The sequence below is a fragment of the Hemiscyllium ocellatum genome, chromosome 11, assembly GCF_020745735.1.
Source record: "Hemiscyllium ocellatum isolate sHemOce1 chromosome 11, sHemOce1.pat.X.cur, whole genome shotgun sequence".
Lineage (NCBI taxonomy): Eukaryota > Metazoa > Chordata > Chondrichthyes > Orectolobiformes > Hemiscylliidae > Hemiscyllium > Hemiscyllium ocellatum.
Window position 1 is genome coordinate 87,896,354 of NC_083411.1, and position 27,786 is coordinate 87,924,139.

A 27,786-nucleotide genomic window follows, 5' to 3' on the forward strand; every position below is an offset into this window, starting at 1 on the left:
GACTGAGTACTGTTATTGGTTTCTAGGTTCATATTGGCAAGGAAGGCGCGACTTTTACTTCATCTCACCAAATCAGAGAGGTTGGTATCGTGATGTTTGGCTGATAGTAGCTGACCTTACCTGTGATAGTTTTAAAATGACCTGACATGTCAAAGTGAGGGTGTGTTCTCAATGTTTTATGAAATCTCTTATAAACCTATACTCTCAGCACCTTTAACAAGGTTTCTATATTTAAATAGAACTCACATTCACCGTCAGGTATGAGAACAGTAAGCATCATGATTACTGCATGACCTTTGCTTCAAATCCTTTCCCTACATGGCTTCGAGCTTGTATTGATTATAGTAGTCCCCCCTACACCCGCGGGGCATACATTCTAAGACCTAACGCGGAAGCCCAAAATCATGGATAGGAGCAAGTCCATTCATTTAAATGGGAAATTTACCTTCCCAGCAGCCCCTGGTCCCTGTTTCTGGAAAGTTCTCTTTCATATGTTCAAGCCGTGGTAAACCGCAGGTAACTGAAACCACGGAAATCGGATCTGCAGATACGGGGTTGTCCTGTATTTTCACATTGGGTAGAGTTATGTCTGTGAATGAAGAAGTGGTGAATTGAATGGGCAGCACAGTGGTTCAGTGTTTAACACTGCTGCCTCACAACGCCAGGGGCTGGTTTTGATTCCATCCTCAAGTGACAGTCAGTGTAAAGTTTACACACTCTCTTCGTGTTTGTATGGCTTTCCTCTGGGTGTTCTGGTTTCCTCCCACAATCCAAAGATGTGCAGGTTAGGTGGGTTGACCATGTTAAATTGCCCATAATGTCAGGCTAGATGGCTTAGCTATGGGAAATGCAGGGTTACAGGGATATGTAAGGGGCGGGGGGGGGGGGGGGGGGGGGGGGGGGGGGTTTGGGTAGATGCTCTTTAGAGGGTCGGTGTGGATTGTTGGGTTGAATAGCCTGCTTTCCTATTGTAGGGATTCAGGTTCCCCCTCAATCTCCTTTTTTCTAATGAAAATAAACCTAACCTACTCAACCTTTCTTCATAACTAGCACCTTCCATACCAGGCAACATCCTCGTAAACCTTCTCTGCACCCTCTCCAAAATGTCCACATCCTTTTGGTAATGTGGTGACCAGAACTGCACACAGTATTCTAAATTTTCTTGAATTTCTGTCTTCAGACCTGTCATGATTTTGGATATCTTAGTCAAATCTCCTCTCAACCTTCTCTAGGGAAAACAGCTTCAGCACCTCCATCTACTGAACTGAAGTCCTGCTTTACTGGAACCAGTCTTAGACGTCTTTTCTGCCTTCTCTCAAAATGCTTTCACAACCTTCTTAAAGTGTGGTCCTTTAAATAGGACACAATAGCTCAATTGAGGCTGAACCAGTGCTTTATAATGGTTCACAATAACTTCCTTGCTTTTGTATTCCATAACCCTACCAATAGATTTTAGGATACATCTTATTAACTGCTTTCTTAGTCAACCTGTGTGTCACATACAATGATTTGTGCACCTAGACTCCAAGTCCCTCTGTCCCCACTTTAGAATTGCACTCTTTATTTTACATCATTTACCCTCATTCTTCTCACCAAAGTGTAACATCACCATTCTCTGCATTCACTTCCATTTGCCACATGCCTTCCTATTCCATCTGTACCATAACATCTTGAAGACTATCACTATCCCCTCAGAGCTCACGATGCTTGAACATTTTGTGTCATCTGAAAATTTTGAATTTGTGCCCCGTGCACCTGCATTTAGGTCATTAATATAAATCAAGGCAAACTAGATTCCTAAGACAAGCCTTGGAAACATACAATAAACTTCCTTCCGGTCCGATCAACAACTGTTCACCTGTACTCTTTGTTCTTGGCCACTCAGCCAATTTCATGGAAATAAGAATCAAGTGAAATGAAAATTTTAGAATCCCTACAGTGTGGAAACAGGCCACTTGGCCCAACAGGTCCACCCTCATCCTCCTTAGAGTCTCCCACCAAGACCCATTCCCTCTTCTCTACTATTTACATTTCCCCCTGACCGATGCACCTAACCTACACATCCCTGAACACTATGGGCAATTTAACTTGGCCAATTCATCTAATCTGCACATCTTTGGATCACAGTAGGAAACCGGAGCTCCCAGAGGAAACCCACACAGACACTGGGAGAATGTGTAAATTCCATGCAGAGTTAATATGTCCCCTTGTGTTAGCCTTTACCATCTGAGGAAAAAGGCTCTCACTGTCCACCCAATCTATCCCTCTGATTATCTTATACATCTCAATTAAGTCACATCTCAACCTTCTTCTCTCCAAGAAAAACAGCCTCAGTTCCCTCAGCCTTTCCTCGTAAGACTTCCCTTTCATACCAGGCAACATCCTAGCAAATCTCTTCTGAGCCTTTTCCAAAGCTTCCACATTCTGCCTAAAATGTGGTGACCAAAACTGTACACAATACTCCAGGTGCGGCCACACCAGAGTCTTGTACAGCTGTTACTCTGCAGCTGTGACTGTTACTCTGCAACTCCAGCCAAACTGACTCTACATTCTGATCTCCAAGTCAAGGTCATCTCTAATTATTGCATCAACCCCATCCTTGATTAACAGTGCTATGGCTGTATCTTTACCTAGTTTCATATTTTTCTGAGAAGTCATATCCCTCCTGAATAACGAGGATGCAATTTTTGTCATCCTGTAGCCACGTTTCCTTAATGGCTATTGGACAATATTTATTTACTCCATTGAGAGATCAAGTTCAGCAAGTATTAGGGAAGGTAGATAGAATGTTGGCCTTTATTTCAAAGGGAATGGAGAATGAAAATAGGGAGATCTTGTTAAAACTGTATAAGGCACTAGATGACAGCAGGAATACTGTGGATAATTTTGGACCCCTTATCTAAAGAAAGATCTACTGGGATTGGAAGGTTCGCTGGCTTGATTCTGCATATGGAGGGTCTTTCTTATGAAGAGAGAGTGAGGAGTTGGGTTTGTTCACAATAGAGTTTAGAGAAAGAGATTGAATCATATAAGATTCTTGAGGGCCTTGATAGGGTAGACTCTGAAATGTTCTTTCTCCTTGTGGGACAGCCTATGGCCAGAGGGCATAATCTCAGAAAAAAAGGTTTGCCCATTTAACACAAAACTGAGGTGGAACTGTTTTTCCATTTAAAGGGTAGCGAGTCTGTGGAATTCTTTACAGCAGAGTTCTTTAGAGGTTTGGTTGTTAATTATATCCAAGGCTGAGATCGACAGATTTTTAATCAATAGGGAATCAAGGGTTATACACATAAGGCAATAAAGTTAAGGTGGGGATTATCAGATTAGCCATGATTTCATTGAATGGCAGAGCTGATTCAATGGACAGGATAGCCCACTACTGCTCCTGCATCTTATTGTCTTGTCAATTTTTGTACTTTGGTATCAATGTCTATAGTTTTGAGATGGACTAAGGTGAAAAGAGAGATTTCTATTTAAGCAGAGTGGAAGAGTGTGGTGCTGGAAAAGCACAGTTGGTTAGGAGCATCAGAAGAGCGGGAGAGTCAATGTTTCAAGCATAAGCTCTTCATCAGGAAGAACTCTCCTGCTCCTCGGATGCTGCCTGACCGGCTGTGTTTTTCCAACACCACACTCTTTGACTCTGATCTCCAGCATCTTCAAGGCTCACGTTCTCCCATTTAAGCAGTAAAGGTAATATCATCATAGCCCTACTGAACCATAGGTATCAGAGAGAGATGACCAGGTGGTGGCTCAGCCTTAGAGTCACCATATCTCAAGAAAGGGAGTTAGTGCGGGATGGACTGAGAAGGAGAGTCCTTCATGATAACCTCAGCCAGCATCGGAATTCAGCCCATCCTATTAACTTATGCTGTATCACAAACTGGCCGCCAGCCAACTGATCTAAACAACCCCCATTTAAACAGTCCTTGATACTGGAAACGGAGAGTATTTTATCTTCAATGAGGTTAACAATAACGGAATAATAGGGGGACTACCATACAGACTTGTTATATATCGTTTAGATTTTGAAGGTCTTTGTTTCAGATTTCATGCTGAAGGCGGTTGTAGTCCTATCATCAGCCAGCAGTTGTAGGATTGTAATGAAGCTTCTTGGGTTTCCAAATCTTGGAGAAAAATTCACAGAGCCTCACGATTTACTGAATTAAAGTCTTTGGTCAGAACAATGAATGCAATGAATTGTTCCTGCTGCTCTCTTCAATATTTTCCTCAGATCAGTCTTGCAAGAAAATTCATGTCAGAAGTTCTTCTTGAAAGTCTTGATGCACAATCTGTCTCTGGCAAGGTTTTCTCAGCAATAGGAAGTAGGTGATTCAGAAGAATGAAGGTCAGAACACCTCCATTTTTTCCCCGATATTTTATAACTCCCTTTCTGGTAATAATTACAATTATCATGTTCCTGATATCAGTGGAAGTGCCTTTTTCTTTCAAATCTGCAGGATGGGTCAATGGAGCCTTGTTGTGAGTAAAGGATCACCAGCTTTGACCATCTCAGATAAAATACTACCAGGCCTGTGGGCTTTGTTATTTTTCATCCAGATGTAGGACTGAGACATCAAACTTCCTCCTGTTGGACTTCTTGCTCCTTGTGATGTGTTTGTGACAATAGATGTTCATTCCCGATTGAACAAGTCAAGGATGTGTCAAGATCATAATTTAGGAGTTGCCAGCGATTTGATCTAGGATGATTTCTACTATGAGAAGGCTCAGGGCAAAGTTCCCCAAGTTATTCTGGTTCTGAATGGATACCCCAAATTGTTAAGCTATCAGTGAAGACGGAAGAAATGACTCCCATTACTTATTCAATTAGATCCTTGCTTGGTTGCAACAAGTTTAGTTTAAAAAGGAATCCCTCCCTTGTGGATCCCTTCTTCCCACTAAATGATTTTACACTTCAAAAGGTGCCTACTTAACAGGATTTTGCTTGCAATGTAGGGATAATTGGTGTCTAGTTCTTTAACTGTGACCATCAGAGCACATGAGCACTCAATCCAGGCTGATACACAGGGCTGCCTCAGTGCCGTAATATACTTCTACGAGCACACACAAACCAAAATTGTGGTTGTTTTTATAATCCTGTTTTGTATATTCCTGGTGTGTGTGTGTGTGTGTGTGTGTGTGTGTGTGTTCGAAGATTTTCCTGCTACTGCTGCTTTGGGGTTCTGATCCATTGTCATGGTACTTCACGTGGTTTTGAATTTGTCCATCTGATGGAAGACAGTGTTTGTTATAATGAGACCATGTTGCCCTCACGTTTTCAGCAAGAGACCACAATTTGCATTGGTTTTTAGAGTCATAGAATCATAGAGATGTGCTGCATGGAAACAGACCCTTCGGTCAAGCTCGTCCATGCCAACCAGATATCCCAACCCAATCTAGTCCCACCTGCCAGCACCCAGCGCATATCGCCCCAAACCCTTCCTATTCATATACCCATCCAGATGCCTTTTAAACGTTGCAATTGTACCAGCCTCCATCACTTCCTCTGGCAGCTCATTCCACATACGTACCAACCTCTGCATGAAAAAGTTGCCCCTTAGGTCTCTTTTATATCTTTCCCCTCTCATCCTAAACCTATGCCCTCTAGACCCCAGGGAAAAGACTTTATTTATCCTATCCATGCCCCTCATGATTTTGTAAAACTTTTAAAAGGTCACCCCTCAGCCTCCGACGCTCCAGGGAGAACAGCCCCAGCCTATTCAACCTCTCCCTGTAGCTCAAATCCTCCAACACTGGCAACATTCTTGTAAATCTTTTCTGAACCCTTTCAACTTTCACAACATCTTTCAGAAAGAAGGAGACCAGAATTGTACGAAGTATTCCAAAAGTGACCTAACCAATGTCCTGTACAGCTGCAACATGACCTCCCAACTCCTGTACTCATTACTTTGACCAATAAAGGAAAGCATACCAAATGCTGCCTTCACTATCCTATCTACCTACGACTTCACTTTCAAGGAGCTATGAACCTGCACTCCTAGGTCTCTTTGTTCAGCAACACTACAGAGGACTTTACCATTAAGTGTATAAGTCCTGCTAAGATTTGCTTTCCCAAAATGCAGCACCTTGCATTTATCCAAACTAAACTCCATCTGCCACTTCTCAGCCATTGGCCCATCTGGTCAAGATCCTGTTGTAATCTGAGGTAACCTTATTCGCTGCCCACTACACCTCCAATTTTGGCAGCATCTGCAAATTTATTAACTATACCTCATGCTTACATCCAAGTCATTTAATCATTAACGAAAAGTAGTGGACCCAGCACTGATCCTTGTGGCACTCCACTGGTCACAGTCTGAAAAACTATCCTCCACCACCATCCTCTGTCTTCTACCTTTGAGCCAGTTTTGTATCCAAATAGCTAGTTTTCCCTGTATTCCATGAGATCTAATCTTGCTAACCAGACTCCCATAGTGAAACTTGTCGAACGCCTTACTGAAGTCCATATACATATCTCCTACTCTGCCCTCATAATCCTCTTTGTTACTTCCAAAAACCCAATCAAGTTTGTGAGACATGATTTCCCACGTACAAAACTATGTTGACTATCCCTATTCAGTCCTTGCCTTTCCAAATGCATGTACATTCTGTCCCTCAGGATTCCCTCCAATCACATGCCCAGCACCAACATCAGGCTCATTGGTCTATAGTTCCCTGGCCTGTCCTTACCATCTCCTTCAACCTCCAGTCTTCTGGCATCTCACCGTGATTAACGATGATACAAACATATCAGGAAGAGGCTCAGCAATCACTTGTCTAGCTTCCCACAGAGTTCTAGGGTACACCTGATCAGATCCTCGGAATGTATCCACTTTTATGCCTTTCAAGACATCCAGCACTTCCTCCTTTGTAATATGGACATTTTTCAAGATGTCACCATGTATTTCCTTACATTCTATATCTTCCATGTCCTTTTCCACATACTGATGCAAAATAATCATTTAGTATCTCCCACTTCTCCTTTGGTTCCACACGAAGGCCGCTTTGCTGATCTTTGAGGGGCCCTATTCTCTCCCTTGTTACCTTTTTGACCTTAAAGAATTTGTAAAAACCCTTTGGATTCTCTTTAACTCTATTTGCCAAAGCTATCTCATGTCCCCTTTTTGCCCCTTGATTTCCCTCTTAAGTATACTGCTACTGCCTTTATACTCTTCTAATGATTCACTCAATCTGTCCTGTTTACACCTGCTTCCTTTGTTTTCTTAACCAAACCCTCAATTTCTTTAGTCATCCAGCATTCCCTATACCTACCAGCCTTCCCTTTCACCCTGACAGGAATATACTTTCTCTGGGTTCTCATTATCTCATTTCTGAAGGCTTCCCATTTTCCAACAACTGCCCCCAATCAGCTTATGAAAGTTCTTGCTTAATACCATCAAAATTGGCCTTTCTCCAATTTCAAACTTTATCTTTCAGATCTGGTCTTTTCTTTTCCATCACTATTTTAAATCTAATAGAATTATGGTCGCTGGCCCCAAAGTGCTCTCCCCTGACACCTCAGTCACCTGCCCTACCTCATTTCCCAAGAGTAGGTCAGGTTTTGCACCTTCTCTAGTAGGTACATCCACATACTGAATCAGAAAATTGTCTTGTACATACTTAAGAAATTCCTCTCCATCTAAACCCTTAACACTATGGCAATCCCAGTATATGTTTGGAAAGTAAAATCCCCTACCATAACCACCCTATTATTCTTAGAGATAACTGAGATCTTACAAATTGATTTCTCAATTTTTCTCTGACTATTGGGGAGTCTATAATACAATCACAATAAGGTGATCATCCCTTTCTTATTTCTCAGTTCCACCTAAATAACTTCCCTGGATGTATTTCCGGGAATATCTTCCCTCAGTACAGCTGTAATGCTATCCCTGATCAAAACTGCCACTCCCCCTCCTCTCTTGTCTCTCTTTCTGTCCTTCCTGTAACATTTGTATCCTGGAACATTAAGCTGCCAAGCCTGTCCATCCCTGAGGCATGTTTCTGTAATTGCTATGATATTTCACTCCCATGTTCCTAACCATGCCCTGAGTTCATCTGCTTTCCCTGTTAGGCCTCTTGCATTGAAATAAATGCAGTTTAATTTATCAGTCCTACTTGTTCTCTGCTTTGTCCCTGTCTGCCATGACATTTGACTTGCTTATGTTCTCAACTGTACCAGTCTCAGATTTATCTCTTTCCTGACTGTCTCCCTGGGCCACGCACCCACCCCCCCCTCCCGCCCCACTTACTAATTTAAATCCTCCCAAGCAACTCTAGCAAATCTACCTACCAGTATATTAGTCCCCTTCCAATTTAGGTGCAATCCATCCTTCCTAAGTCATTTTTCCCAATGATCTCTCTCTAGTATATCAGAGTCATGGTTAATGCTAGCACTAATGACCCAAGAAGGGTGATTTTTCTTTACTTCTTTTGAGGTGGCAGTTAAGCAAAGTCAAAATAGAACTTTTCATTTAATTCTTCATGTGAGTCAAGTGTTAGAGCATCAGCTCTGGTGACTGTGGCTCTTTGACCCTGGCTCAGCTTGAAATGTAATGTCATGAGTGTTTCGTATTTGGGGAGTATATTCAAGATGCTATTCCAATTGGAAAAAAACAATCGTGTGAACAGGAGGGTCACTGTCAGTCTTGCCTTTGCATTAGAAGGTGTATGCCCTGCTTGATCCTTCAGCTGCCCCTCCCCATGAAGGCCATCCCACTGAAGGTAGCAGTCTTGATGGTTCACTTGAAATGATTGTTCTTTCCAGACAGTCCCCCTTGGGGTTGTCCAATTGATGTTCCAACATTCCAAATTGTAGAAGTGAAGTTTTCTTTCATCAACCACGAAGGTAGTGCTTCAGCAACCAAGAGAAAATGGGATAGCTGATTTTTAGGACACCTTTCCTAGTCCCTTAACCATTTAGGGTGAGCAGAGAGTATCGTGAAGAGGACTGCTCAGTTACAGCCACTGCTGCCTGAAGGCACCTCTGTCCCAACACATGACCATCATAAATCTGACACCATTGTACAGATTCTTGACGAGAGACTCCCAAGTTCAGAGGCATTGCAATGAGACTTGGCAGAACTGAGTGGGAGTGTGTGCATAGCATCATTTAACGTGGTTCGCTGTTATGGTCCACAAGATCTTTTCAGGTTGGTGATCAGATTTCAGTGGCATTTCAATAACTGGGACCACCTTCTCAGCTGATGAACACATGCTCATCCTTCACCCTGAGCCATTCAAAATGTTTGAACTGTACTTTGCCTGACAGTACCCCCTGACCTTGCTGCCTTGGGTGTCCCTCTCAGCTGCAGATACTTCCAACAGCACTAGCTGAAGGATCATTGAAACACAAATACTTGTCCAAACATCACAGTAATGACCAACAGAGGAATGAAAATTCTGAATCTTATGCACTGAGATACCTTTTCGAAGAAATAAATCCTAAAGAATCTGTAAGAGTTTTGAAAATTATACTTGCAAATTAATTAATATTTTCAATATTTAAATTAGCCCTTACAGTTTTCTAGTGAATGATATCGGTCCACATTGCATTACGTAGAATCTATGTGCAGTGTTGTTGCTTTTCCTATTCATCTTCCTTTCTCTTTCATATATACATTAAATTCTCCCTTAATTAATACAGCTAACCAAAGTGGCAAAGAGTTCTATATCCCTTTCAATGTCTGTGTAAAAGGAATAGAACTTAACCTGCAGGTAATGCATATTACTTCTGTGTGGTACAGCATGTAACACCAATATAATGTGCAGCAATAATTGTGTTACCGTGCAAGAGGCTAGCTATGTTCATATTGGCTACATTTCTGAAGAAGATTGTATAAAATCTTGTCTTTTCAGGAAGCAACGAATCTGCCAGATTTATGCCCGAGTCCTGGAGACAGAAGAAGCTCTATATGTAAGTACCTTTTGATAGAAGACTTCCTAAAAAATCAATAATCTTACAATTGTAGTGGGATTGAAGTAATAGTATAAAATATATCTGACCTAATGCCTACACTTTCAATAATTTGGGCAAGCTTTAAGAGCCTGTCACAGAATCCTTGGAACAAATGTCTATTGTATTTATTGGTTGGGTCAGGAAAGTGTCAGGAAGTATGGTAGAGGAGAAGTGGAGAATTGCAGTTGGCAGCACCTTTCAGGAGTATCACATAGCTGAGGAGCAGCCTCCTGCTCCTGATTCCTTTTAAATTGCTTTTAAACGTACTGGCCACTTTGGTGACAGTGTGTAATTAGATCATGCTCGTGCCTGATAAACCTGAGCCGATTGCATATTCTGTTTAACACAGTGTCACCCTACAGGGTACATCTGTCATTTGGCCTCTTGTGAACTGGAAGAGAGAAAGGAATATCTCACTTTGTGATGTGCAATATGCTGTTATGAAAGGAAAGGCTTTGAGATGCTGAACGTGAGAGGGTCTCTTTAATCCTTCTTTTCTCCCAAATACACTGATTTGTGCAGCCAATCACCTTGACTGAGTCTAGCGCAGTAAGTGTTGACCCAGCATATTAGGTTAGTAAGCTTCTCTCTGGCCAATTGTGAAATTTATAAACATCCCATGTCACTATTTGAAGAAGAGCAAGGAATACTCTCCTCTCCCTCAACAAGTGTCATGACCGAACAGATCAATTGGTCTATCAGTGATGTTGACAATGCAGAGTTGCTGGGGTAAATAGGGATGAACAATATATTTTAACCACCCAAAGATGCAACCATTTCATGAACAAGTTCAATCTCAATAAAAACTGAGATCTTCAGGAGCTCTGAGTGTATTGTTCTGTTGTTCATATTGGCGACTTCTAATTGTGCTGCAGTGAAAACTGAGAAGTCAAATTAGATGATGCATCATAGTCTCATCCTCAAATGTCCTTGTGGCATTGACCACCTGTTCTGTGCTAAAGGACAGTGGTATGACGATTTCTGGCAGGACTGCCAATGTATCAGGGGTTTCATGTAATGCCATCTGCCTCAGTGTCTCTGCCAACCCGGTGAGGTGAGCCTCCATTTGAACCTTCTGCAGCAGAATGCATGTATGACCTCAAACGTCTGGAGTTGCTGACCTTTCTCTCTGACGTAGTTTTTGTCCATTTGAGCTCCATTATTCGCCAACATGAAACTTGTGCAGTAGACAGAGGTTAATTTTTCTTCCCACACCATATGCCCAATTTTGGGATCTGTCCATTGATCCCTCTATGTACAGAAACATCAGAAAATTGGCAATGCTTAACAATTAAACCATGTGGTAAAATTTTACTGCATTATTAATTATCATTGAAACACAAACCTTTCCTGTTCCCAGGCTGTTCACTATGAAGAAAAAGACTGGTGTGAGGAGCAGTACTCAGGTGGCTGCTACACTGCATACTTCCCACCAGGGATGTTCATTCAGTTCGGCAAGTACGTGTCTATGCATAATCAATCTAGATTCCTGCATCATAATATTGTACTTTTGTTTTAAGAGTGATGTCGCTTTAGGAAACCCTAAAAGCCAGTGAAACTGTACCTGGATGTCATCATGTGACTAGAGGCCACTGTCATTCTGCGTTGTAGCATTCCCGATACTGGCTATGTCTAGGAATGACATCCATGTTCATGGCTGGGTGTCATTGGAGAGGGAGCATACAGTATTCACCAATGCTCTGATGCCTTTAGAGAGAGGTGGGATACAGTATTTTATTTCCCCTCTCCAATGCCATTTTTATTTTTGCCCCTTCCCACTTCCTTAACCCCTCTTCCCCACCTTGCTTTTGATGGTTTACATTGGTCACAATGGGCTTTGCATGTAAATATCTAATTAATTGCATGTTGGTATTTAATAGTTGGAAAAAACATCATGGTGATTTGGTGGTGGGAAAAGCATTCAGTTGTGTATAACAACAGTTCTGGATATATAAGAAAAAGACTATGCTGGTGTAGTTTTGAATAAACTCACTAGAGATCGTCAAGTAAACAGAATCTGTGTACCTCATACGTGTTACCTGTAGATAGTACAAGAACATCATTACACATCGCAAATGATGTTACTTGCTGAATTTTGTCTTTTGTCACCCGTTGGGTGTGACCATTGCTGGGCTGGTCAGCATTTATTTCCTGTTCCTAGTTGCCCTTGAGAAGCCTTCTTGAATTGCTGCAGTCCATGTGCTCTAGGTAGATCCACAATGCCCATAGGGAGGGAACTTTATGATCTTGACCCAGCGATAGTGAAGGAACAGCGGTATATTTCCAAGTCAGGATGGTGACTGGCTTAGAGGGAAACTTGCGGATGGTGATTTTCCCATGTATCTGTTGCCCTTGTCCTTCTAAATGGAAGTGTTGCGAGTTTGGAAGGTGGTGTCTGAGCATTTTGGTGAATTTCTGCAATGTACCTTGTAGATGGTACACACTGTTGCTGCTGAATGTTGGTGGTGGGAAGGAGTGGATATTTGTGGATGTGGTGCAAGTCAAGTGGGCTGCTTTGTCCTGGCTGGTATCAAGCTTCTTGAGAATTGTTGGGGCTGCACATGTAGAGTATTCCATCACACTCTTAACTTGTGCCTTGTAGATTGTAGAAAGGTTTTGGGGAGTCAGGAGGTGGGTTACTCACTGCAGTGTTCCTAGCCTCTCACCTGCTTTTGTAGCCACTGGGTTTATATTGGTTTCTGGTCAATGGTAATGTATTGTTAGGCTGAAAGTACCTATAAAATTGTTTAGGTCTGATTAAATTACAAGAAGACACATGCATCTTGATATAGAGAGCAAATTTATTAGCTTAATATAATTTAGATACATGCAAACTAATGAGGGAATCTATTAGCTTAAACTACTTTAGACATATTCAACAAATGTGTCTTACTGTCTTCTGCCCATCAGGGGCTCCAGGGTAATAGCTGACATTTGGATCTCAATCTCAGGTTCCACAGCACAGGTTCACAAACCCTAGTCTGATGGTGAAGATCCAAGGCCCCGGAGTCACGAACCTGGTTCAGTATGGACAGTCTTAGTCTTACAAACCTCAGTCCAAGGGAAAAGCCCACAGTATCAGTCCTCGAACCCCAGTCCAATAGGAAGGATCATGGCCCCGGCCTCTCAAACCTGGTGCTATGGGGAAGGTCCTGGTCCGATGGGGAAAGTCCAGCGAGTGGGACAGGGTCACAGCTACTACTCTGGTTATACGCTGTATCAGCATTTCCAAGTACTCACAACACTTTTCCAGATAATCCATTGTGCAGAAAATCAGTTGAACACATCTCCAGATGGCTCCATATTAACTACATTACAAAATGCTTCCGACAGACAATCAAGTTTCTGCAGTTACCTCCCAACCAAAACAGGCTGTCTTTTACACCAGCCTGTGTTTTTCTGAATTTTTCCACTTTGCTTCAGTTGTTCATTGTCATGTCCAATTAATGCTTAATGATTAACCTGTAATGGACTGGTTTGATGTTGTCATTTTTAAGCCCCATACTACAGGTAACTTTCACAATATTCAGTAATGGTAACACCATCGAAGGTCAAGGGGTGGTGTGTACAGTGTCTCTTATTGGAGCTGGTTATTTCCTGGCATTTATGTGGTGAATATTACTTGCCACTTGTGAATTCCTGTCTGAATACTGTCCAGATCTTGTTGCATTTAAACATGAACCACTTCAATATGTGAGGAGTCATGAATGGTGCTGAACAATGTACAATCATCATTGAACATCCCCACTTCTGACTTTATGATAGAGGGAAAGTCATTGAAGAAGCAGCTGAAGATGTGTGGGCCTAGGACACTACCCTGAGGAACTCCTGCTGAGATGTCCTGGCGCTAAAATGACACACCTCCAGCTACAACTATCTTTCTATGTGCCAGGAATAACTCCAACTAGCTTCCTGATATCTATTGATTCCAGTTCTGCAAAGGCTCCTTTGATGCCACATTCAGTCAAATGTAACCTTAATGTCAAGGCCTGTCATTCTCAGCTCCCCTGTGGTCTTCAGCTCTTTTGTCCATGCTTGAACCAAGACAGTAATAACGTCAGGAGCTGAGTGGTCCCAGCAGAACCCTAACTGGGTGTCACAGAGCAGGTTATTGCTGAGCAGGAGCTGTTTGATAGCACTGTTGATGACATCTTCCATCAGTTTACTGATGATCGAGAATTGACTGATGGGGCAGTAATTTGTTGGGTTAGATTTGTCCTGCATTTTGTGCACAGGACATACCTGGGCAATTTTCCATATTGTTGGGTAGATGTCAGTGTCGTAGCTGCACTGGAAGAGTTTGGCTAGGGGAGCAGCAAGTTCTGGAGAACAAGCTTTAAGTGCTGTAGGAGCAAATTACTATGGACGCTGGAATCTGTACTGACATCAAAAAGCGCTGGAGATCACAACGGGTCAGTAGGCATCCATGAAGAGAGAGGAAGCTAACGTTTCGAGACTGTATGACACTTCATCAGATACTATTGCTGGAATGTTATCAGGCCCGATAGCCTTTGTGTTATCCAGTACTTTCAACTGTTTCTTGTTGCCATGTGGAGTGAATAGACTGGCCTTTAAGACTGGCATCTGTGATGCTGGGACCACTGCAGGCGATTGAGCTGGATCATCCACTCGCTACCTCTGCTTGAAAATCGTTCAAGTGCTTCAGCCTTATCTTTTGTAATGACGTGCTGGGCTCGTCCATTATTAAGGATGTGGATATTTGGGAAGCCTCTTCCTCCAGTGAGTTATTTAATTGTCCATCACCATTCATGACTGAAGTGGCAGCACAAATCATTCTGATCTGCTGGTTGTGGGAACACTTAGCTCTGTTTCTCACTTGCTGCATATGCTTTTTGTTGTGCACGTAGTCCTGTTTGGTAGCGTCACCAGAATGACATCTCATTTTTAGATATGGATTAGTGTTTCAAGTCCAGTGACTCTTCATCAGAACAGTTCTGATGACGAGTTACTGGACTCAAAATATTAACTCTGCTTTCTACTTTCAGATGCTGTCAGACCTGCTGAGTTTCTCCAGCAATTTCTGTTTTTATTTCGTTGTTTCATAGTTAGGTGGCCCTGGCATAGCTGCTCCTGGCATGCCCTCCTGCACTCTCCATTTGAACCAGAGTTGATCCCTTGGTTTGACAGAAGTAGTTGAGCGGGGGATATACCAGACAATAAAATTGCAGATTGTGCTAGAGTATAATTCTGTTGCTGTTGATGGCCCACAGTACTTCATGGATGCCCAATCTTGAGTTTCTAGATCTGTTCAGAGTCTGTCCCATTCGCACAGTGATAGTGCTACACAAAGCAATGTATTCTCAATGTGAAAGTAGGACTTTGTCTCCACAAGGACTGTGCAGTGGTCTCTCTTACTGATACTACCATGGATAGAAGCATCGCCAACCATCACTTTGGTAAGGATGAGGTCAAGTATGTTTTTCCCTCTTGTTGGTTCCCTCACCACCTGCAACAGACCCATTCCAGCAGCTATGTCCTTTAGGACCTGAACATCTTGATCAGGAGTTTAGCTGCTGAACTCCTGGTTGTGCACATTGAAATGATGAGACCTGTGTCTTGCCTCTGTGTTCTCCTGTTCACCATTAATGGTGCCAGCTAATTGGGTCAGCAGCGTATTTTAATTCACAGTAGATGGTCAAGCCTGAACATACGTAATCACCTGCAAAACTGATACAGCAACAAAACTCACTCAGTCACTCCAACCACCAGTCTTAACACTTGTTTTGTTTTGTTTCCCATTGCTATTCCCTGTAACTTTATACCATCATAAGTTTTCCCTTTAAAATCTCTCCTACGTTCCAAAAGTAAAAGATGTTTGCTTTTGACCTTTCCTTTGCTCCTTCTTTCCCTGCCTCTGGACTAACATGAAATATGTTGTATCTATAAAGAGTTCCAGTTTTGAAGGAAGTTCATCCTCCAAAATCATTACATTAGATTACTTACAGTGTGGAAACAGGCCCTTCGGCCCAACAAGTCCACACCGACCCGCTGAAGCACAACCCACCCATACCCCTACATTTATCCCTTATCTAACACTTATGGGCAATTTAGCATGGCCAATTCACCTGTCCCGCACACCTTTGGACTGTGGGAGGAAATCAGAGCAAACCCACGCAGACACGGGGAGAACGTGCAAACTCCACACAGTCAATCGCCTGAGGCGGGAATTGAACCCAGGTCTCTGGCGCTGTGAGACAGCAGTGCTAACCATTGTGCCACTGTGCCGCCACACCAATAGATGCTGCCTGGTCTGCTGAGTATTGATAGTGTTTTCTGTTTTTATTCGATTTTGGTTCAGGTCATTCTGTTTGAAGGGATTGACTCACACAAGCTGATTTTATTTTTTTTTTGTTCAGAGTTCTGCGTGAACCTTTCGGGCGGGTGTACTTTGCTGGTACTGAGACAGCCACCAAGTGGAGCGGTTACATGGACGGAGCAGTACAGGCTGGGGAACGGGCTGCCAGAGAGGTATCACAAGATCGTGACTTTAAATTAACCCCCTCCTCCTCCCCCAGCCCAATCCAGAGGTTCACTACATTTTAACTTCCATACATTTCTCTGTTATAGAACATAGAACATAGAACATAGAAAAATACAGCGCAGTACAGGCCCTTCGGCCCTCGATGTTGCGCCGACCAAATCCTACCTAACCTACACTAGCCCAATAACTTCCATATGCCTATCCAATGCCTGCTTAAATGACCATAAAGAGGGAGAGTTCACCACTGCTACTGGCAGGGCATTCCATGAACTCACAACCCGCTGCGTAAAGAATCTACCCCTAACATCTGTCCTATACCTACCACCCTTTAATTTAAAGCTGTGTCCCCTAGTAACAGCTGACTCCATTAGCGGTAAAAGGCTCTCAGTGTCTACCCTATCTAAACCCCTAATCATCTTGTACACCTCTATCAAATCTCCCCTAAACCTTCTTTTCTCCAATGAGAACAGGCCCAAGTGCCTCAGCCTTTCCTCATACGATCTTCCTACCATGCCAGGCAACATCCTGGTAAACCTCCTCTGCACTCGTTCCAATGCCTCCACATCCTTCCTATAGTATGGCGACCAAAACTGCACACAATACTCCAGATGAGGCCGCACCAGAGTCTTATACAACTACAACATGACCTCAGGACTCCGGAACTCAATTCCTCTACCAATAAAGCCCAGTACACCATATGCCTTCTTCACAGCACTATTTACCTGGGTGGCAACTTTCAGAGATCTGTGTACATGGACACCAAGATCCCTCTGCTCATCCACACTACCAAGTAGCCTACCATTAGCCCAGTAATCCATCTTCTTGTTACTCCTACCAAAGTGAATGACTTCACACTTAGCTACATTGAATTCCATCTGCCACCTTTCTGCCCAGCTCTGCAACCTATCTATATCCCGCTGTAACCTGCCACATCCTTCTTCACTGTCCACAACTCCACCGACGTTTGTGTCATCCGCAAACTTGCTCACCCAGCTTTCAAGCCCCTCCTCTAGATCATTTATAAAGATGACAAACAGCAACGGTCCCAAAACAGATCCCTGTGGTACACAGCTAGTAACCGCACTCCAAGATGAACCTAGTCCATCAACTACTACCCTCTGTCTCCTTCCAGCCAGCCAATTCCTAATCCAAACCTCTAATGCACCCTCAATGCCATACCTCCGTAGTTTTTGCATTAGCCTACCATGGGGTACCTTATCAAACGCCTTGCTAAAATCCATATACACCACATCTACTGCTTTACCCTCATCCACCTCCTTAGTCACCTTCTCAAAGAACTCAATAAGGTTTGTGAGGCACGACCTGCCCTTCACAAAACCATGCTGACTATCCTTGATCACATTATTCCTATCCAGATGTTCATAAATCTTACCCCTTACAATTCTCTCTAAGACTTTGCCCACAACAGAAGTGAGACTCACTGGCCTATAGTTACTCGGGCTGTCCCTACTCCCCTTCTTGAACAAGGGGACCACATTCGCTATCCTCCAGTCTTGTGGTACTATTCCCGTTGACAATGACGACATAAAAATCAAGGCCAATGGCTCTGCTATCTCCTCCCTAGCTTCCCAGAGGATCCTAGGGTAAATGCCATCAGGCCCAGGAGACTTATCTATTTTCATCCTTTCCAGTATTCCCAAAACCTCCTCCCTACATACTTCAACGCCATCCATTCTAATCACTTGTGACTCAATATTCACACCAGCAACAGAGTCCTGTTCCTGAGTGAATACTGACGAAAAGTATTGATTTAGTGTCTCACCAATCTCCTCCGCATCCACGCACAACTTCCCACTACTATCCTTGACTGGACCGATACCTACCCTAGTCATCCTTTTATTCCTGACATACCTATAGAAAGCCTTTGGGTTTTCCCTAATCCTACCAACTAAGGACTTTTCATGTCCCCTTCTCGCTGCTCTTAGCTCTCTCTTCAGATCCTTCCTGGCTACCTTATAACTCACAATCGCCCCAACTGAACCTTCACGCCTCATCCTTACATAGGCCGCCCTCTTCCCTTTCACAAGGGATTCCAATTCCCTATTAAACCACGGCTCCCTCACAAGACCCTTTACTCCCTGCCTGACTGGTACATACTTATCAAGGACACTCATTAGCTGTTCCTTGAACAATCTCCACATATCATTAGTGTTCTTCTCCTGAAGCCTGTTTTTCCAATCCACGCATCCTAAGTCATGCCTCACCGCATCATAATTTCCCTGCCCCCAGCTATAGCTCTTGCCCTGCAGTGCACACTTATCCCTCTCCATCACTAAAGTAAAAGTCACCGAGTTGTGGTCACTGTCCCCGAAGTGCTCACCTACCTCCAAGTCTAACACCTGGCCTGGTTCATTACCTAGAACCAAATCCAGTATAGCCTCACCTCTTGTTGGCCTGTCTACATATTGTGTCAGGAAACCCTCCTGCACACATTGGACAAACACCAACCCATCTAACGAACTGTTGTGCTGAGTGCTAACAGAAGAGCCTAGTTACTCTGCTTGCCTCAATAGGAGCAGTGGGTGTGGTGAGAGAAGTTGGAGTCAAGCACAGTGTATTTGTGCTGGTGAAGACAGACTGATTAATTAGTGTTGCTACAATGTTTTGTATGGAGACAAGGTTTGTCCTGTGGGCATTAGTTTTGAACTGCTGCATAATCATCAATATAAAAAACAAAAGATTGCAAATGCTGGAAATCTGAAATATAAGAGAGAGTGATGGATATACTCCATGTTATATGAGTGTGCCAGCAGTCTGACACGCTGCTCATGATGAAGGTTTCTGTTGGAAACTACAAGGCCTACTCAGCCTAGTGCAAGTGGAGGAAATTTACTTTGTAGTCTAACCACTGAAATCTCTTGATGTTAACAAAACATAGTTTATTGAACATTGGCAACTAGTTACAAGTTGTATTGATATGATACACATTGTTACAGAGATTTTGAGGTAAACTCAACGTTCAGACTTACTCCTAAGCTGTTCTCCCCTCAAGGAGAAAGTGAGGACTGCAGATGCTGGAGATCAGAGCTGAAAGTGTGTTGCTGGAAAAGTGCAGCAGGTCAGGCAGCATCCAAGGAGCAGGAGAACTGACGTTTCGGGCATGAAGAAGTGCTCATGCCCGGAACGTCGATTCTCCTGCTCCTTGGATGCTGCCTGACCTGCTGTTCGCCCCTCAAGTCTATATGACATTATCTTTGTGGTGGTACTTAGATTGCTCCTCAGTTTTAACCCTTTCAAACTCATCTACAACACGCAGCTGGTCAGGCAGCAATTGTAGAAACAAAAAAAAATGTAATGCCACAGTTTTGTGTGAAATCTTGCAAACCTGAAATAACAGTTCTGTCTCTCACGCTGATCTGTTGGATATTTCCACTTTCGTCTGTTGACCAGTATATATAATCACTGATGTTCTTTTAAAAAGTAAAATTGATACTGGGGTGTACCACTGAAGTTGGTACTCCAGTCAGTCTCCAACCTCATTGTCTGTGAACCTCGCACTGCCCGACTCTACTTCCTTCCTAAGATTCACAAACCTGACTGCCCCAATCGACCCATTGTCTCAGCCTGCGCCTATCCAACTGAACTCATCTCTTCCTACCTCGACACCATCCCGTCCCCCTTAGTCCAGGAACTCCCCACCTACGTTTGGGACACCACCCACGCCCTTCACCTCCTCCAAGATTTTTGTTTTCTCGGCCCCAACACCTCATCTTCACCATGGACACCCAGTCCCTGTACATATCCGCCACGACGAAGGTATCCAAGTGCTCCGTTTCTTCGTCTCACGCCGTCCCAACCAGTACCCTTCCACCGACACCCTCATCCGCCTGGCTGAACTGGTCCTCCAAACTTATTCCACAGACATATCCTACAAGCCCACCGACTTCCACAACTACCTAGACTACACCTCCTCCCATCCCACCTCCTGTAAAAACGCCATCACTTATTCCCAATTCCTCCGCCTCCACCGCATCTGTTCCCAGGATGACCAGTTCCACCTCATAAAGACCCAGATGGCTTTCTTCTTCAATGATTGCAACTTCCCTTCCCACATGTTTGACGATGCCCTCTTGCGCATCTCTTCCACTTCACGCACCACCGCCCTTGAACCTAACCCCTCGAAACGCAACAAGGATAGAACTCAGCTGGTCCTCACCTTCCACCCCACTAAACTCCGCATACAACGCACCAATGTCTGCCACTCCCGCCACCTCCAAATGGACCTCACCATGAGAGATATATTTCCCTTACCCGTCATCAACATTCCAAGAAGACCATTCCCTCTGCGACTCCCTCGTCAGATCTACATGCTATACCAGCCCAAACCCCAATCCTGGCACCATTTCCTGCCACCGTAGGAAGTGCAAAACCTGTGCCCACACCACTCCCCTCACCTCCGTCCAAGGCCCCAGAGGGATCCTTCCACATCCATCAGAAATTCACCTGTCCCTCTACCAGTGTCAATAACTGCATCCGTTGCAGCCCGTGTGGTCTCCCCTCTACATCAGGGAGACAGCACGCCTTCTTATGGATTGTTTCAGAGAACATCTCTGGGAAACCCGCACCCACCAACCCCACCACCCAGTGGCTGAACACTTCATCTCCGTCAAAGACATACAGATCCTGGGCCTCCTCCACCGCCAAACCGTTACCATCCGACGCCTGGAGGAGGAACGCCTCATATTCCGCCTTGGGACCCTGCAATCACATGGGATAGATGTGGATTTTAACAGCTTCCTCATTTCCCCTCCACCCACATTCTTTCAGTTCCAAGCCTCCAACTCAGTATCGCCCTCCTGACCTGTCCATCACTCCCCCCTCTGACCTTCATCCACCTATCGCTTTCACAGCTACCTTGCCCCCAACCCCACCCCTCTCCCATTTATCTCTCAGCCCCAACCTACAAGCCTCATTCTTGATGAAGGGCTTATGCCCGAAGCATCGATTCTCCTGCTCCTTGGATGCTGCCTGACGTGATGTGCTTTTCCAGCACCACACTCTTGACTCCCTGTATCATTGAAGTTACAGAATGTATATTGGAACTTTAAAATCTTACTTTCCAAGTGTTGTGATAGAAGGCAGCATCTGTTTATTACAGTGTGGAAACAGGCCCTTCGGCCCAACAAGTCCACACCGACCCGCCGAAGCGCAACCCACCCATACCCCTACATATACCCCTTACCTAACACTACGGGCAATTTAGCATGGCCAATTCACCTGACCCACACATCTTTGGACTGTGGGAGGAAACCGGAGCACCCGGAGGAAACCCACGCAGACACGGGGAGAACGTGCAAACTCTACACAGTCAGTCGCCTGAGGTGGGAATTGAACCCAGGTTCCTGGCGCTGTGAGGCAGCAGTGCTAACCACTGTGCCACCGTGCCGCCCTGTTGTCTTTCCTAAACTAACAGATGCACAGAATGTGGAATTAATTACAGGCTGGGGCATTTAGACATTGGGTAATGCTACACTGTGAGCAATGAAGTCAATGAAATTGAAAATTAAGAGTGATGTATAAAGTTGAGCTGAATTTTCATCAGCTGAAAATGTGTTGCTGGTTATTTTCAGCTGTGATCTCCAGCATCTGCAGACCTCATTTTTTACCCGTGAATTTTCATCAATTGTGTAGAAATAAGGAATAGCTTAATTTGTATTTTGGTCCTTCTGATATATCTAGCTGTGTGTGTATTTGTCCTCTGTCCTCACTTTGTGTGTGTTCTTTGTGTAGGTGATGTGTGCCATAGGAATTATTCCAGAGACAGCAATCTGGACCCATGAGCCTGAGGTTCAGGTAAATAGTGAACAAACTGGATTAAGATCTTATAGTTACTCATTCCAAAGTCAACTTGATGATTAATTATAAGATTGTTCTAGTGGTAAATGTTAAACCTTGTGAAATGCATTCGTAAAGCTAAAGTGACACAGGAGGATATGTTCACAACAGCTAATATATTTTGTGTTCAGCAGTGGTCGATAATTTGTATGAAGATCAGCCTGTTTTATTGAAAACACAGCCTGCATCATTACTCCCAGAGGGGTGAATTGAAATTGATGGTGTATCGACCTAAAAAGCTAGCAGTTACCATACTGTCCTGGACCCAGATTTATTTGACCATTACAACAGTACATATGTCATAAATCAGGAAGTTTGAAGAATGAGATTTGATCCAATCCATTACAGTTTTATGTAAAATGAATGATGGGACGTAAATCATTGTGTGGGAATTCTGTGTCCAATTCACTCATCGTTTAGTGTTGGTTTGGAGTTCATGCCACATCAGACAACTAGAACACTATTGGGTCCTGCTGTTCTTTGTCAAAACTCATCATTATTTAATTAGACTTTTGCCCTATCACAGCCTTATTAAAGTAAGATATTACACTATTTGACTTTGACCATTATTCAATTAACCCTCACTCTTCCTGCAATGTCATTGGAAAGGTGCTCTAATAAACAATTGCTTCTTTAGGTGACTCATTTTGCTTCTTCAAGGAAATTACATTGCAAGTCTGAATAGGAATTAGAGCGAATCAGTACAGCCCACCCTCTGCAACTTGAATGATGAACAGTTCAGAGGCTTCAGCAAGGTTTATTTCCCCTGGAGTGGAGTGTTCCTAAAAGACACTGTGAGTCAATGAATCATGACAATAGTGTAATGGCCAAATTGCAGGCTCAGGCTCCAGTTTATACAACTCCAGCCCAGGACTGCAGCCTCACTGAATTTACTGCTTAGTGCTGATCACTTAGATACACAAGTTAGTAATTTAATACTATAAGGATGCATTACCCCTTTATTTTAAAATAAGAATCAAATCTGTGTCAATTTAGCTTAATTAACCATCTTCTTACCCTTCTCGAAGATTGTGGATTCAAGACCAACTGTGGATTTCAGTTTCCATTTACACTGCTACTTTGACAGATCACTAAGATAATTCTACATTAACAAAGATCAGTCTTTTAGATGAGAGGTTAAACTTAATTGCCTTCTGCTGACTCACCTTGATAAAATCTCAAGGCATCATCCAACAAACAAAGAGACTCCTTGATCAATATTTCCGGCAAAACTAATGCTCCAAACAACAGATTATTTGTCATTTATTAAAATGGAATGTGAATAAGGAATTTACAAACTTAAATCAAAATCAAAAAGATCATGTTCATGGAGTGGAAAGTAATGAGATAGAAGTAAGTATTGATACATGATGGCTCTAGGCTGACACCTATGGGACCCTGCTGTCAAATTTACTGAGAATAGATGGTTGCTGCAGTTCATGTGGCATGGTGGCACAGTGGTTGCCACTGTTGCCTTATAGCACCAGGGTCCCAGGTTCAATTCCAGCCTCGGGCAACTGTCTGCGTGGAGATTGCATATTCTCCCCGTGTCTGCATGGGTTTCCTCCGGGTGCTTCAGTTTTCTCCCACAATCCAAAGATGTGCAGGTCAGGTGAATTGGCCGTGCTAAATTGCCCATAGTGATAGGTGCATTAGTCAGGGGTAAATATAGGGTAGAGGACTGGGTGGGTTACTCTTCAAAGGGTCGGTGTGGACTGGTTTCACACTATAGGAAATCTAATCTAAAACTAATTTTTTGGCTATAGTGTGCCTTGCAAGATGCTGTAAATGTAAAAGCCCTATTTAAGTTCAAATTCTGTTTTATTGAGTGTTTTACAAGGTGCTTGGGTGCCATTGGCATTTATCAAAAAAACTTTATCTCCACTCTTGTCATACCAGCTCTCAGTTACAACTGTTGCTGTAAGAAGAAACATGTATTTCTTAAAATAAAAGCACTTAATGGCATAGGAGGAGATTGTATCGCTCAACAGGGCAAACTAAAGTTTATCCTTTATTTTTATTCAGGAGGTTCCAAGTCGACCGATCATTACAACATTCTGGGAACGACATCTGCCTTCTGTGCCAGGATTATTGATGGCGCTTAGCATTTCCACATGTCTGGCAGTTGCTGGATTAGTCATGTCCAGGAAAATCTGTCTGCTTAGGGCTTGAAAAGGAACAGTTGTTTGGCAGTGGTTAGAAAGTTGTTGTCACAAGCAGTAACTTTTTGAGTTCATTAATGGTGCCATTTTGGCACTGAGGTCAGAGTTTGATCCATTCAGGGCAGCTGAGGGCTGGGTTATTTCTGAGTGTACTGGACAAATCACAACTAGTATTGTAGAGACATCAGATCTTTCACTAAGGAGGGATTTATTGCATTTTATGAAGTTCTTGTGCATGCAAAAACATTGAAGTTCAAAGTGTTTACCAAATCCCTTGATCTGTTTTCTTCTCAATTTTGTCCCAGTGATTTTTAATGTGATTAATCATTTTGAAGACAAGAAAATACATCGAGCGGTAAGGTTCCGGAACTGAGGAGCTACTTTGCTGAAATTGAACTCTTTATAATTCAACTCCATGCAGTGAACATCCATCACTGACAAAAAAACGATAATAATAACTCACTCAATTCTCTAGTCAGTGGGCTGAATAATGTGGCTTCTGACTCAACTCTGTTTTCCAAACTACTGTCCATATAAAAGATATCATCTATGAAGATTATAAAGTTCTCTATTTCACATTCAAAGCATGATTATAAGCCACTGACATGCTGCTTTCCTAGTCAATGACACCATCTGAGCTGCTCAATTAAACTTATGGAGTATCGAGTTATTTAGTATATTGGGCAGTTTAGGTCTCCATTTCCTTGGTTTAGGGAAAGGACCCTCAGATAGGATTCACACCATCCATAACCTCACCTCTGCTGGAAAGTCTATACAGTAATTTGGGCATCAGATGAGAGCAAAGTCAGGTTTGTCCTTGTCATAGTTCCTTTACGTAGAATGCAGATTTCTTCAGATTTATAGCCCTGAGTCTTCAGGAATGAATCGGCGAAAACAGGAGCAACCTAATCAGAAAAAATATTCTGAAAATCAAGTAAAAAGGAGCCAGTTGTAAAATAGGTAATTAAAATGCTATGATTTGAAATGGCTGCATTTTCTCTGATTGACTAGCAGAGATGAACTAGCCATCCAGATCCCCAGGCAAGTTGCCTATACATACAGATTCGAATGTCTTTGTGGCAGCTGGTGGAATTTCAGTTCAGTTAATAAATCTGCAATAGAGAGCATAAATCTCAGTAATCTATAAAGCTGTTATGAAAACTTGTAAAAACCCATCTGGATGACTAGAACCGTAGAACCAAAGAAAATTTACAATACAGAAAGAGGCCATTCAGCCCACTTTCTGTACTGTTTAAATAACCTCACCAACTATTTTAATCCCACGTTTAATAGCCATACCTACTCTGTACCTTGACTAATTGTGTTACTTCACATACAGACCCTAGTTTCTTTTAAATGAGTTAAAGGTTTCTGCCAAAACTCCAGACATCTACCACACTCTGGATGAAAAATCTCTTCCTCAAGCCCCCTTTAATTGTTTTAAAAATCATTTTAAATCAATGCCCTAGGTAACTAACCACTCTTCTAGGGGCAACAGGTTTTGCTTGTTCATTTGGTCCATGACCTTCATCATTTTGCACACATTGGTTACATAGCCTCCTCTAATCTGACTAAATTAAGTCTGGTTTATCCAACTTTCCTCATACGTGCAACGTCCTTGTAAATCTCCTCCGTACTCTCTCTAGACCAATTATGCTCTTCCTGAAATGTGGTGTCCAGAACTATATAAAAAACTCCAGCAGTGGCCTAACCAGGGTCTTATATAGTTCCAGCATTATACCCCTGCTCTTATATTCAATATCTTGCTCCCATAAAGGAAAGCATCCCTTTTGCCTTCTTTATCATCTTATCTACCTGCCCTGTCATCTCAGGTACATGTGACATGCATCCACTGGAGTTTAGATGATTGAGGGGGGATCTCATAGAAACGTATAAAATCTTGATGGGACTGAACAGGCTAGATTTGGGAAGAATGTTCTCAGTGTTGGGGAAGTCCAGACCTGGGGGTCACAATCTAAGAATAAGTGGGGAAGCCATTCAGGACTGAGGTGAGGTAGAATTTCTTCACTCAGAGAGTTGTGAACCTGTGGAATTCTCTCCTATGGATGCTGTTAGGACCAGTTCATTAGATATATTCAAGAGGGAGCTGGACATGGCCCTTGCGGCTATAGGGATCCAGGGTATGGGGAGAAGGGGGGAGTGGGATACTGAGATTTCATGATCAGCCATGATTGTATTGAATGCTGGTACCAGTTGAAAGGGCAGAATGGCCTACTGCTGCTCCTATTATCTATGTTTTTATGTTTATTTCAAGATCTTTCATTTACTCTGCACCTGTCAGTATCCTTCTGGCTATTGTATATTGCCTTGTCTTGTTTTCCTTGCCCATGGGCGTAACCTTGCACTTATCTGGATTGAATTTGTTTTGCCATTGATGCCATTGATGCTATTGCCAAGCCATTTATACCTTCTGCAGTCAATGCCAACCTCTTCCCTATCAGTGATCCAGCTAATTTTTGTATAGTCTGAAAATTTCCCAATCAAGTCTCACTCTCACATTTAAGTCTGAATCATGAACACGTACCACAATTTGTAAGGGTCCCAACACTGAGCCCCATGGAATATTATTGGAAACTGCTTTCCATTTGCAAAACAATCTGTATTGTGTGGGCTTTTATTTTTCTGACCAAGTGGGACCCTGTCAAATCCTTACTCAAATCCAAGTAAATAACATCAACTTCACTACTCTCGTCAACCCATCTTGTTATTTCCATCAAATAAAAGACTCCAGACCCATAGTATGCGGTTGACTGTTTAGTAAGCCACTCATTTCAAGGACCATTAAGGACAGTGACACACCATCCCATAAAAAGTAGTAAAAATGAGATTGGATCTGTGCTCTGAGCCTTCAGTAGCAGTCAATCCAACACTCCGCTGAATCAAGCACATATAGCAATTTGGGGCAAGTTTAAGAAAATAAAAGTGATGATTTAACCTGCAACCAACCCTCAGAACAGGATTAGTTGGTATTTGTTTTAAAAGTAAATGTGTCTGGCCTTGTTTACCCATTCAACCTTCTGTAGGTGGTCGCTGTTTTGGAAATTAAATAGATGTTGTTGTCTTACATTTCTCTAAAGCTCTATCCATTTCTTAGCTGAACACTGCCAAGTCCTTGTTTACATTTTAAAAGGATTCAGTGAAATACTGTGTGTATTGTATTACTGTTGAGACTTCAGAATAAAAGTATCAGTGCAATCCACTGGGTATCTTCTTATAGTCATTTACCATACCTTTACTGTAACTCAAGCTTGGACTCATAGTGTTCTTGTGAGATAATGGAATCAAAGATT

General features: G+C 42.9%; 1 protein-coding gene across 1 annotated transcript in view; it reads left to right on the top strand.

The window, feature by feature from the left end:
- Positions 1-24,702, top strand: part of LOC132820063 (amine oxidase [flavin-containing]-like) — a 72,986-nt gene extending 48,284 nt beyond the window's left edge. Inside the window, exons 11-16 of the mRNA XM_060831981.1 lie at positions 27-80; positions 9,856-9,913; positions 11,316-11,413; positions 16,333-16,444; positions 22,209-22,271; positions 24,339-24,702. Coding sequence (XP_060687964.1) covers positions 27-80; positions 9,856-9,913; positions 11,316-11,413; positions 16,333-16,444; positions 22,209-22,271; positions 24,339-24,485 — 532 coding nt within the window. The 3' untranslated portion in view covers positions 24,486-24,702. The remainder of the gene's footprint in view (positions 1-26; positions 81-9,855; positions 9,914-11,315; positions 11,414-16,332; positions 16,445-22,208; positions 22,272-24,338) is intronic.
- Positions 24,703-27,786: the final 3,084 nt, after the last annotated feature.